Source organism: Sinocyclocheilus anshuiensis, unplaced genomic scaffold (genome assembly GCF_001515605.1).
Source record: "Sinocyclocheilus anshuiensis isolate Anshui unplaced genomic scaffold, SAMN03320099.WGS_v1.1 scaffold784, whole genome shotgun sequence".
In the NCBI taxonomy this organism is placed as follows: Eukaryota; Metazoa; Chordata; class Actinopteri; order Cypriniformes; family Cyprinidae; genus Sinocyclocheilus; species Sinocyclocheilus anshuiensis.
The window spans coordinates 524,647-537,446 of record NW_015554160.1 but is presented as its reverse complement, the minus strand read 5'-3'; the positions used below and the strand labels follow the sequence as shown (position 1 = coordinate 537,446).

At 37.6% G+C, this 12,800-nt stretch overlaps 1 protein-coding gene across 1 annotated transcript in view; it reads right to left on the bottom strand.

The window, feature by feature from the left end:
• LOC107670805 (tetratricopeptide repeat protein 27-like) overlaps positions 1-12,800 on the bottom strand; it is a 108,693-nt gene that overhangs the window by 39,875 nt on the left and 56,018 nt on the right. Inside the window, exon 10 of the mRNA XM_016463572.1 lies at positions 8,524-8,637. Coding sequence (XP_016319058.1) covers positions 8,524-8,637 — 114 coding nt within the window. The remainder of the gene's footprint in view (positions 1-8,523; positions 8,638-12,800) is intronic.

The window sequence follows — 12,800 nt, the reverse complement described above, 5'->3', positions numbered from 1 at the left end:
ACGCGCTGATCATTTCCTGCTTTTATGAAGCCCCTCCCTCAGAAATACACAATGGGCTCAGATTGGTTAGCTAGCCCAGTGTGTTGTGATTGGCTAAACCGCCTCTAATGCGCGTCTAATCGTCCCGCCCCTCACCTCAGCGGCATGCGCTATGGTTGTATTGTAAACAATGGCATCGTCTATATTGCTTATCAATTTGAGCCCGATTGAGACCCAGAGAATATTAGTGAAGAGGACAGAACCTGTGCAAGCACGGCTCTTAATTTTGTTTGTTTTGTTTGTTGTTGTCTCATACTTTTAGATATGCTGTTATTTGTAAATGCTACTGCTTACGAATATACGGTTTTAATTGTCCACTCATTGTAGCCTATGTCAATCTTAAGGCAGTGTTTGACTCTGTGGATCGTCAAGCATTGTGGAGTGCACTGCATTGTTTTTTTCTAGGCTTGATTGTGTTTATGGGGTGCAGTCTAACATGTGTGTTAATGCTTTGTTTAAAAAAAAACATTATTTTTCACACAATTTACCTTTATTCCACACCGCTCTGTCTCTTCTCTGAGAAACACGCTGATCATTTCCTGCTTTTATGAAGCCCCGCCCTCAGAAATAGGCAATTGGCTAAACCGCCTCTAGTGCGCATCTAAACGTCCCGCCCTCACCTCAGCGGCATGTGCTCCGGTTGTATTGTAAACAGCTTAGTAACTTTGCAGATATTGTTTATGCTCAAACAGCAACATTACACACTAACTAACGTTAAAAAAGTGAAATCGCAATCAACCACCCCTTTAAAGAAAGAACAAACAACTAAAAACATCTTAGAGGAGCTTTAAGACCTTTAATCAGTTGTCAGTGGGTGCTTGCATGGAAGGGTAAAGGAAAAAACAAAATAAGTAATGCACCGCATGCAAACAGTGCCCAAAAACTGAAACACAGTAATAACTAACAGAGTTAGAGAGACTGGAACAAGCCACTGAAACTGTGGATGTAGTGTGGTGGGAGAAACAAACGACAGACACAGTGGGTGTGGCGTCAGGCCTTGGAGAGGCTTTTATTAACAGAAAATAACAAAAATATCCAAAACAGGGAATAAAAGTGTCCAAAGGGAAAGAGTGTTCAAAATAAACAGGGGATCTGGTGTCCTCGTCGTGCTGAAGGGTTCGTGAAGGTGGGGCAGTGTTCGGGAAGGAAGGGTCCAGGTAAGGGGCGGAGTCCGGCGGCCGCACGCGCTCCCCTCTCGGGTCCGGGGCACGAGGGGCGGCGGCTTCATCTAGTGGCTTCGTCCTCCTTGGCCCACGGCACTTCCAGGAGATTAAACAGCCCGGCATCCTGGCCCGACAGCCGTTTCACGGGTGCGGTATTTCGTCCGGACCACGGGTCCGGCAGCCCGTCACTTCAGCGGCGCTCGATCCCTCAACGCTCCCTTCCTGGACCCATGAGGACACCAGCGTGCATGCACGGGGAAGAGACCGGTCTCTCGAGGAGAGGCGCGCTCGGCATTTTAACAGCGGCGGGGCTGAGGCTCCATTCGTTTCAGGTGTGCCTCATCACACGCCACCAGACCTGGATGATTCTGTGCCCCTCCTATCTCGCACACCCATCCTGTCGGGAGCCTGGCGAAGGGCGGCGATTAAGGGACGGGGTGATGATGATAATTAGGGGGGAGGCAGCCGACTCGCCACAGTAGGTATAGATATCTATATCTAATAGGTTTATAATTGATTTTAAATGACAGAAAACTAAAAAATGACTAAGCAACGACTAAAAAAAGGTACACTTTAGCTCTTTCTGCTCAAGCTGTTGACAAAATGGGGCAACGCAAACTCCCCCACAGTTGACAATTTGGCCGTTTATTTTGAATTACACGTAAACCTTTCCATGGAGGAACTCCAAGAGCCAAATACAGCGGTGGAAGGAAATGACATCACTGAGCATACTTCATGACTCAGCATACTTGAAGAGAGGAGGAAAAGAAAAACCCCTATGGAAAGTCAAAATCCATTCACAGAAATTCAAATGCTTTTTTACAGGGCACCCCTGCTCTCGACAGACGGCACCCCGGTTGGGAAACACTGATCTAGACAACAACAATAAATACTTTAGCACTTCATATTAGTAAAACTAGTCTAGTAGTACTTTTTACAGACCCAATTAAAAGACAAAACATGGGTCACAGGAGGGGTGGGATGTTGATCAGTACTTGGGATGCGGTAACACGGCCCTCTCACAATATATTGCTTTACAGATCTATCACTTTTGCAGCTCAGAAATGTACACGCAATCATGCTGCACGTATCAGAAGTTCCGCGCTCTGCTCACACTACATGCGCACCGCGGCTGAGCCCAAGTGAACCGCGCTCTGGCCCACCTCTTCCAACTGAGCCAGCTAGTGAGTGATCACACTAGTCAAACAAACCAGGCTTTGGGGGTCAGACGCGCTTCAGGCACGGTTAAAATTGCCTAGTGTGATACACTATTAATTCTCCCACATCCCGCACACACGAGTCTCTACCCGCCCATCAAATGTTAGTGTCCCGCGATAGTGCAGGTCTCCACTCGGGAGGTGCCCGTTATAATGTTATGATCAAGGCTCTGGACTCTAAGCAGCATAACTTGTTTTTCTATAACAAACTATAAAATATTTATAGTTATTGCCCTGGCACTGGCAAATAGCTTTGGTTTTATATTTAATTTGATTACATTAATGTTATAAGTTGAGATTTACAAGAAATATTTTAACTGCTACTATGTAAAAGGAATACTGCTGTAAAAAAAACAAAGCAGTATTTGTTTAAAGTGTTTGCAAACCAAATGTTATTGCACTTTTGTTCATATTGCAATGCTTTTAAATGAAAAAAGTGCACAATACACTGCTTTTGAATTCATTATTGAATTTTGTGCATAATGCGATGAATCGCAGAAAATCATGCGATTAATCGAGATGAACAAAAAAAAATGTAATCGTTGCCCAGCACTAAATATAAAATGCTGGTACAAACAACATAATATAATATAATAATTGTAAATTATATTTTTGGTGTATAGACACAACATATCCCAGTACACTGGACAATTTCTTATCATAACCAAAACTAAATCAAACTAAAAACAGACTTTCGGCTCAAATTAAGCTTTGTGTCTAGAAGGGCTGGGTTTTGACACAAATTTCACGATTCGATTCGATTCTCATTCACAAGCTTGCGATTCGATTCAATGCCGATTATTTTGGATATATATCAGACAGGTACACATGCCAAATTTTCAAGGAAAAAAATTCTCAACTAATGCTGTAAAATATACATAAGAGTCAGTTGGTACTACATTACTATAATATTGAAGGTTTAAACTGACTGATTTTTTAGGCTATACAACTGCTTAAATTACACAAAGTTTTTATAATAAAAGTTACAATAATACATAATATTTCTACTTCTACATTTAAATGGTGGCTGTCATAACAAAATATAAATTAAACATTGAAGAACAGTAAAAATGATAATGAATATATTATATGGTGCATATATTAAGCAAAATGCCCCTCTCTACAGTTTATTTTTCTAGCTGACTAATAAGCTTAAGGTCACCAAATATGTTTTTTCTGAGGTTTTTTCTAAATGTGACGTTACGTGACATTGTTTAGAAGCCGTTTTACTGACGTCTTTGTCCTTGAAACACCGATTGAACGATTACACAAGACAGGATACAGATTGTAAAGTTGTACTCTTTCTTTCAAATTACCTTCGGATGTTTAGTCATGTTTATTTTGTGCTGAAACTAGTATTAATTTGGAGAAGATTAGTTCACATGCGCTACGTGCTGCTGCGTCTGTTGAACTGAGGCGCTACAGCGATCTGTCACTCCACATTAAACAGCGCCAAAACGGCATTTATTGTTTGAATACTGCATTACAATGGACAGAATTTGAAATCTGAGACTTTGTTTCATATTAAAAGTACCAAAGCACAAAATGCTTATTGCGATATGTTGAATGGGAGGTGCCCTTCAATGTTCCATCCATTAATTGAAAACAGGCTAGGCTAATCGATTCTTGGGGTTTAAGAATCGATATTGTTTCCTAAAAATGAAAATCGATTAAAATCGAGATATCGATATTTTTTTACCCAGCCCTTGTGTCTAGTCAGAGCCGCTTTTCATACAGTCACTGCAGTGTGCATCTGTTGTAAATTAAAAAAAAAATAATAATTCTTCCAGTTAATTACTTCAAAACAAAACTGTGTTTCTGCTCCAAAAATACCTCAAGTAACATGCACTGGAATCTCTTTTTTCCAAAGTTGCCATGACCCAAGCTGCCAACTTCTATTTCAGGGATATTATTGATTAAGCACTGAAATTGAATTTTACGTTCATAGAAATCGACTTCATCCAGGGCCTGATCGGAGTCCTAAATGAAAAATAAGTTGGCAGTCGATAGCGCGTGGTGTAAGCCCCGCACAGGCAAATTGTGCAGTCACAAAGAGCGCCTCTAATCCAACAATGCACCAGACTCTGCCATTCTGAACATACAAAAGGAATAAAAAGTTTTCTGAAGTCCTGGCCCACTCCGTGGCCTAGATACCAGCTGCTCTAAACTGTGAGAAAAATGCCAAGCACACAGGCAAAGTGCCTTTCTGCCATTTCTGAATACATACTCTGCGCTCTTGATCGCAGAAGAAAAGCCAGAGGAGGCAGAGGAAATGAAGTTTGTCAAGTACCGCTGTGAAACTCAAACCGCAGTGAGACGGAGGAGATAACAGTCTGTGTGTGCGATATTCACAAAATGTCACGACTGTTCAGGATGGAAAGAGAATAATATTGAAGACAAAACAAAAATCTTTCTAAATTGATTACATCAAATGTGAAGTTGATGAGTATTTATGAATGATTGTGTAAAAATGGTCAGTATGTTCCTGGAATTCACCCAATCAAGAACTAGAACTTCTGCCATTAAAGGAGGCTTGTGTCTGCAGACAATAAATGATTCATGTCATTAAAGGGATAGTTCACCCAAAAATGAAAATTCTGTCATTAATTACTCAGCCTCATGTTGTTCCAAACCCGTAAGACCTTTGTTTATCTTCGGAACACAAATTAAGATATTTTTGAAATCCAAGAGCTTTCGGACCACGCATAGACAGCAACGTAACCGACACGTTCAAGACCCAGAAAGGAAGTAAGAACTTTGTTAAAATAGTCAGTGGTTCAACTGTAAAATTATAAGCTACGAAAATACTTTTTGAGCACAAATAATTACTTTATTCAACAATTTTACAAATTCCGGTGAACCACTGATGCCACATGGACTATTTCAACAATGTCCTTGCTACTGTACCTTTCTGAGCCTTAAATTTGTTGGTTGTGTTGCTGTAGGGTCAGAAAGCTCTTGGATTTCATCAAAAATATCTTATCTATATCTCGGGGTTTGGAACAACACGAGGCTGAGTAATTAATGACAAAATTTGTATTTTTGGGTGAACTACCCCTTTAAAAGGAATTCAAACTGTTAAACTTGGCATAAAATTAGCCTTTATCTATTAATGAATTTCTTAGTCAAACTCTCTAGTGCCACCATCACCTCAAATTTTTTTCCCCCTGAAAATTCTGAACCTTTTTTTCCCCCTCAAAATTTTAATAAAATCTGCTCACAAGATCTTGACCATGATCAGGAGCAAGCCACAAAATCATTTTTTATTTCCAACTACTAACAAATTACATAGTAACAAATTTTATGTTAGTTATTAAATTAGACAAACTATAGACATCAAAATCTTAGATTGACTGTCAAGTTTGATGACCTGGTAAGAACATTTTAAAAATAATAAAAGAAAATATTCATCTGATTATTTTTTTTCCCAGTTAGTTGGCCTAAATTCATGGGCTTTGTCTCTATTCTCTTTTTCTATTCTTTGACTCAAACACCACCTTTCTAAGGGCGGCCATATTGCCAGTCCACCATTTACAGTTTTAACAGAATCAAAACAAAATGACTGAAAAGGCAACACACAATAGAATAGAACAAAAGATATGTAAAGATAACTTTTGTACAAATCAAGTTATTTTGTCTGGTAGAATATATGCATCTTTGTTATATAGCTTCTTCAGGGCAGTACTGAAAAAATTTTATGATCTTATTTTTAAAATTGAAATCACTCTTAAGAAAGTGCTAAACACATTCCATATTTGGCTAAAGGGCATGCAAACTTTTGAGAAAAGAGGGGTATATAAACTATATGTGTGGGTTTGTACTTCAACAAAGTGCTACCTGACTTTCCTCTCTCGCTCTCATCTTTTTAACTTTGTTAAAGTGTTTCGTCGTCCTTCACTCATCTGAGAGTGTGCTGTCATTCTCTCGTCATCGCTCCGGGGTTCTGCTCAGCCGGGATCGCTCTCAGGGTGACTGAACTCACCGGTGTCAGCAGTGGGATTTGCTGGGCGCTTCATGTTTCTCTAACTCCTTGATGGACAGGTGTTTGTGTGACTTGCTGTGATCTCCTGTCGGACTCAAACTTGCCCCTCAGGGTGGCCTCCTAGAGTCCGGCTCCCCCAACGATCTGTCACACTGAGTTTTGGGTTGTCAGAGAGCAGCTCCACTAGGCAAACACTTACAACTTAAAGGAAGGAAGAAAGCAATCAAAGAAAGAGTAGAGAGCAATGTGTCACAGCAAACTCTGCTCGATAATGACCTTCCATCAGTCGTAAGTTCATACAGAGAGTGTCTGATCTCACCCTTCAGCTCTATAGGCTCTTAACTGATGATCACCTTCAGCGCTTACGGCCGCGTCTATGGGTGTCACTTGAGCTCAAAAAGAGGGATGTCATCATCAGCCACAGCAAATGGACAAATTTTAACTACTGCAACACTCCTTTATCTATGATTTGTTAGCAGCAGACAGTGATAACAATAAAATTAAAATTAAAAATGTAGGGTTTCTCACTAGACTACATTGATATTTTCTCACTTTTTACTCCCACTACTAGTACTACTACTACAAACAACAATAATAATGGATTGAAAAAAGTATAATAATTAATATAATTTGGTGTTTCCTACTAGAGTTGTTAATAATAATAATAATAATAATAATAAATAGTAATTACATTAATGGATAAATAAATAATAATATTTCTATTATATTTGGGTGTTTAAAGATAAATTGAAAAATAAACAGCAAAATAATGTATTATACTAATGACATTTTAGTAATAATAATAATAATAAATAGTAATGGATAAAATGTATAATAATTCTATTATATTTTGGTGTTTAATGATAATAAATGGATAAATTAATAATGTATTATTATAATTTAATTTTGGTAATAATAATAATAATAATGTCTCTCACTACAGTATTTAGACATATAGACATATAGATTTTTCGCTAGACTAGATTTTAATTTATGACCATTTAAGAAACCTTGCCATTCAAATATGACTGATGACTCTATAACTTAAACCATAACCTTAGCAGTAAACCACTTTCAGAGCAGAACATCCATATAATGTCTGTGTGGTGAGACGATTTATATTCACAGTCCTACAATGAACAAATTACAGTAAATAAAAAAACTGTAATAATGGACAAATGAACCAGTTTCTGTCAAAAAAGTCTTTCTGCTCCTCAGAAAGACATTGGAAGCCATTAAATTAAATTTGATCAGAAGGACAGGAAGAGCCAGGCTGTCCCCCACCCCACACCACACACACACACACACACACACACACACACACACAAGAATACACACCGAACATATCAGCACTTCTCTGGTTTTACTGTTCTGGCTTTTCCTCAGTAAAACAAGGACACAAACTGTCATGACAAATGACAGAGGAAACGGGAAGCAGCCAAAGGGAAGCTAAAGCATCCTCCTCCCTCAGGCTTATCTGTCCATTTCTCTTGCCCACACACAAATGCAACAAAAACAACAGGAGGAAATCTGGGATCTCATTTCTCTGGGTGCTGTGAAATTTTGGAATCATTACACTGAAGCCAGTAAATGTATGAATCAACATACTGAATGAAGCCATCACTACCTTTGCAGCTCATATTCAAGAGAAGAATGTACACTCCTTACTGCCTCAGACTAAAACAATGACTACTTAGTCTCTGGCTCTTAGAATGAAACCGTTTACACTACCATTCAGAAGTGGTTGGTAAGATTTGTTCGTCATTTAAGGCTGCATTTTTTTGCATATTGTGTGAATATTGTAATCGATTTTAAAATGTAATTTATTCCTGTGAATTTTCAGAAGCATTACTACTTAGGTGTCACATAATCATTTCTAAAATCATTCTAACATGCTTATTTGGTGCTCAGGAAACATTTCTTATTATAAATGCTGAAAACAGTTAGGCTGCGTAATATTTTTGTGAAAACTGATGCATTTTTTTTTTCAGTATTTTCGATTAACAGAACATTCAAAAGAAAAACATTTATTTGAAATATAAATTCAATTTTTCTTTAGGAATATTATAAATGTTTGTACTGTCACTTTTGACCAACATGTGTGTTCTGAGCTGTACTTTACCTGTGTTTGCATCATGGCACGTTCAACTCTCCGTGAGCTTCCTCTCTCCAGCTTAGTCCTCAGGCACAGTGATGTCACTTCCACTGCCCAGAACTTTGGCTGAGACAGCAAACACTGAGGAAGAGAGAGGGAGATGAAGATATCACTCACGGTGACACAGATTTTTCACATCCCACTTTCATGAATATAAAATCATATGTGCAACTATATCATAAACCAATAAGAGAAATTCCTGTCACATTCTCAACCACAGTGACAGCAATCATACAAATACCAACAAACATTTAAAAAGGTATCTACAATACACACACCACTCCCTGAATACAGAGACTCGCGAGCGATCATTGGCCTGCATCACATCAGCAGAGCGGCAGGTAAGCGAGGGTTAGAGGACTCAGATGGAAATACTTTCCGACACGCGTTACTGGAAAAGCATCCTGTCTTAACTGGAGCAAGACCGACACGTCAATACTGAATGAAAATATATGAGGTGTCCATTTTAAACAGCACAAGGCATTCTAGAAATCAAGAAATATACATCTGTGCCTGGGAGAAGGATTTTAAGTGGTAAATACTGTTGAGCAAACCTTTACACATTTACATATATGCATTTGACAGAAAGTGACTTATGTTACAAAGTATCTTTTTTTTTTTTATATCAGTTCTTTGCTAGTGCCATGCTGCTGTTGGACCAACAGGAATAAACAGGTGATTAACTGTAAACCCAACTGTAGCTATTTTTTGTTTGCTTGTTTGTTTAATCAGTTCTCTTGCTTTTCCTAGGAATCAAACCTATGACTTTGTCATTGCTAGTGCCATTCTCTACAGTTTGAGCTATAGGAATAAAATTAAAACTACATTTTAAACCAAAATCTCAGTGTTTTAAAAAGGTCCATGTTGTTTGTTGATTAACTAGTGCTAGGGATGCATGAAAAATAAACGAATTTTTATATAATTATCATATATTATATAGTTATATCATGGCCAATACCCAATAAATTAGCAATAATAAAATAAATAAAGATACTAAAAAATATATAAATAATACATAAAAAATTAAATATTAAGTAAATACACTAAAATAAATGCTACAGGTGAATTCAGGGCATTGCAACACCATATTACACAGTATAAATGTTATTCATTTAGAGATTTGCTTAGGATTATATTTACATTTAGATTTAGCAGACGCTTTTATCCAAAGCGACTTACAAATGAGGACAATGGAAGCAATCAAAATCAACAAAAGAGCAATGATATGCAAGTGCTATAACAAGTCTCAGTTGGCTTAATGCAGTACATGTAGCAAGGTTTTTTTTTAAATCATATAATAAATAAAAATAAAACAGATAGAATAGAAAAAGAATAGAGCAAGCTAGTGTTAGAGGCCTTTTTTGCTTTTGTTAATCAGAAGTCAGAAAATCAGAATTATAATTGTATAATAAACAAAGAAAACAAATAGATAGAATGCAAAAAGATTAGAGACGCAAGTGTTAGGTTTTTTTGTTTTTTTTAAGAAAACAAGCAGTTAGTAAATAAATAGAGTGCAAGTCTAAAAGGGGCAAGTTTTTTGAATTTTTATTTTATTTATTTTATAAAGAGATGTGTTTTTAGCCGATTCTTGAAGATGATTCTAAGGACAGGTCATTCCACCAGGAAGGCACATTTAATTTAAAAGTCAGAGAAAGTGATTTTTTGCCTCTTTGGGATGGCACAATAAAGCGCCGTTCACTTGCAGAATGCAAGCTTCTAGAGGGCACATAACTCTGAAGTAATGAATTTAGGTAAAGGGGTACAGAGCCAGTGGTGGTTTTGTAGGCAAACATTAATGCCTTGAATTTTATGCGAGCAGCTATTGGTAGCCAATGCAAACTGATAAATACACGAAAACACCTTCCTGTCGGGAGAGAGAGAAGCCGCAGCGTGTGAACGCGCCGCCATCCTATCATTTAATTCAGTTAGACAAGCTGAGATGTGAGCAGCTATCATCGGATCATCAGGATGGAATGAGAGGTAGAGTTGAGTGTCATCAGCATAGCAGTGATATGAAAAGCCATGTTTCCTATCAGTTAAACAAGCTGAGATGTGAGCAGCTATCATCGGATCATCAGGATGGAATGAGAGGTAGAGTTGAGTGTCATCAGCATAGCAGTGATATGAAAAGCCATGTTTCTGAATGACAGACCCTAGTGATGCCATGTAGACAGATAAGAGAAGTGGTCCAAGAACTGAGCCCTGAGGCACCCCAGTAGTTAGATGTTGTGACTTGGACACCTCACCTCTCCAAGATATCTTGAAGGACCTATCTGAGAGATAAGACTCAAACCACTGCAGTGTGGTTCCTGAGATGCCCTTTGCCAATAGGGTTGACAGGAGAATCTGGTGGTTAACCGTGTCAAAAGCAGCGGACAGATCCAGCAAGATATTAACAGTGTTAATAAACAGTGTTATTAAATTTGTGTTTTTAAAGATCAACTCTGAAATGTAAGAATAGATCTTAGTAGATCATGAACCATCAGACAGTCAACCATTGTCAGACCTGTGAGCAGTGTGAGGATAAGCTCTGTTTTTGTAGCCAACTGGGGAGAGATGTAAGAAGAGAAAGGGAGAGGAAGGGTTGATCCTGGTCTTCTTGGAAAGCAAGAAAGAGTATGAGTAATGGAGTATTTGTAGTCAATGAACAAAAGGTCAGTTCCTGAGTATGACTGCGGTGTGTGTACATACACACATACATATATATGCCTCATGATTTCAAGCACTATGTCTGGCCTCCTCCCCTCAAAGCTTTTATTACAGCAAAGGGTAACAGCACTTCGGTACCCTGACCTACAAAGGGGAAGAAAGGAAAATGAAAAAAGCACCGGAGTGTTTACATGTGATTTATGAGGACTTCAAGCCTGACTCATCAAACTCCTGCTCTTAAACCCGACATACACTTCAAAGCCTTGCCATCTCCCATTTTAACTTCAAAGATCAGATATGCTGTGAAACACTGCTCACCCTTATCCTCCCTGCATTTACAGCAATTTAATATGTCTAAGACACAGTTTACTACAACATCAACACATATGAAATATGCTTTTTATATATTCAACTATTTAGGAAAAAGTCTGTTGAAAACACACACAAAGAATATATATTTACAAATGTGCTCCACGAATTACAGTTGTTCGAATTCAGTTTTTAACTACAGACTATTTGAATCAAAACCATTTTACATCAATAACATTTTTTTTGTTATTTTAGACACAATGTTGCCTGTTTTGCTAAATTTTGCCAACGAAAATATAAAGACAGAACAGAACTGTTAGTCTCCGAGCAACACACTCGGAAACATTTAATTTCTTAAACCGCGTTTTAAACGAATTGGGTGAACCATTAAATTTTATGTTGAATCAAACAAAATATTTCTTGCTGAAGCTACTTTTGTAATGCCTATTTGATGCTTTACACAACAATGACTTTAAATGATCTTTTGGGAGTAATTTCTCAGCCAAACTTGATGTGCGATTAATTTGTGATTAATTAGATTAATAATCGGCACATCGTGTAATTAATTAGATTAAAAATGTTAACCACTTTACTATGGAGGACGAAACCTGCAAAAACAATAGATAAATAAATACACAAATAAAAAAAATAAATGCGGGACTACATTCAGAAATAAATGAGTGATCAAAGAAAAATAAATAGGATCAGTTTAGCATTTCCTTAAACATTTTCCATTTGCCCACCAATTTATTTTATTTATTTGCCTACTTTAATCACGTTTAATTATTTCTATATGTATTTAAACACTCTTCTCCCTGTACACCAACGACTGCACCTCTAAAGACCCCTCTGTCAAGCTCCTGAAGTTCGCAGACGACACCACACTCATCGGCCTTATTCAGGACGGTGATGAGTCTGCTTACAGACAGGAGGTCGAGCAGCTGGCTGTCTGGTGCAGTCTATGTGCAAATATATATAAATATATATAAATATATAGTGTGTGTGTGTGTGTGTGTGTGTGTATATATCGATACGCAAAATTTTTTATCAAAAGCAGCAAAGTATTGGTGACTTCATGGTACATATATACACACACACACATATATACATACATAACATAAATATATATATATATATATATATATATATAAATAATCTTTTTTTTTTGTAAGATTTATTTTTTGGCATTTTTGCCTTTATTGTGATAGGATAGTTTAGAGCTGACAGGAAGCGAAGTGGGAGAGAGAGGTGGGTGGAATCAGGAAAGGTCCTCGAGCCAGTATATT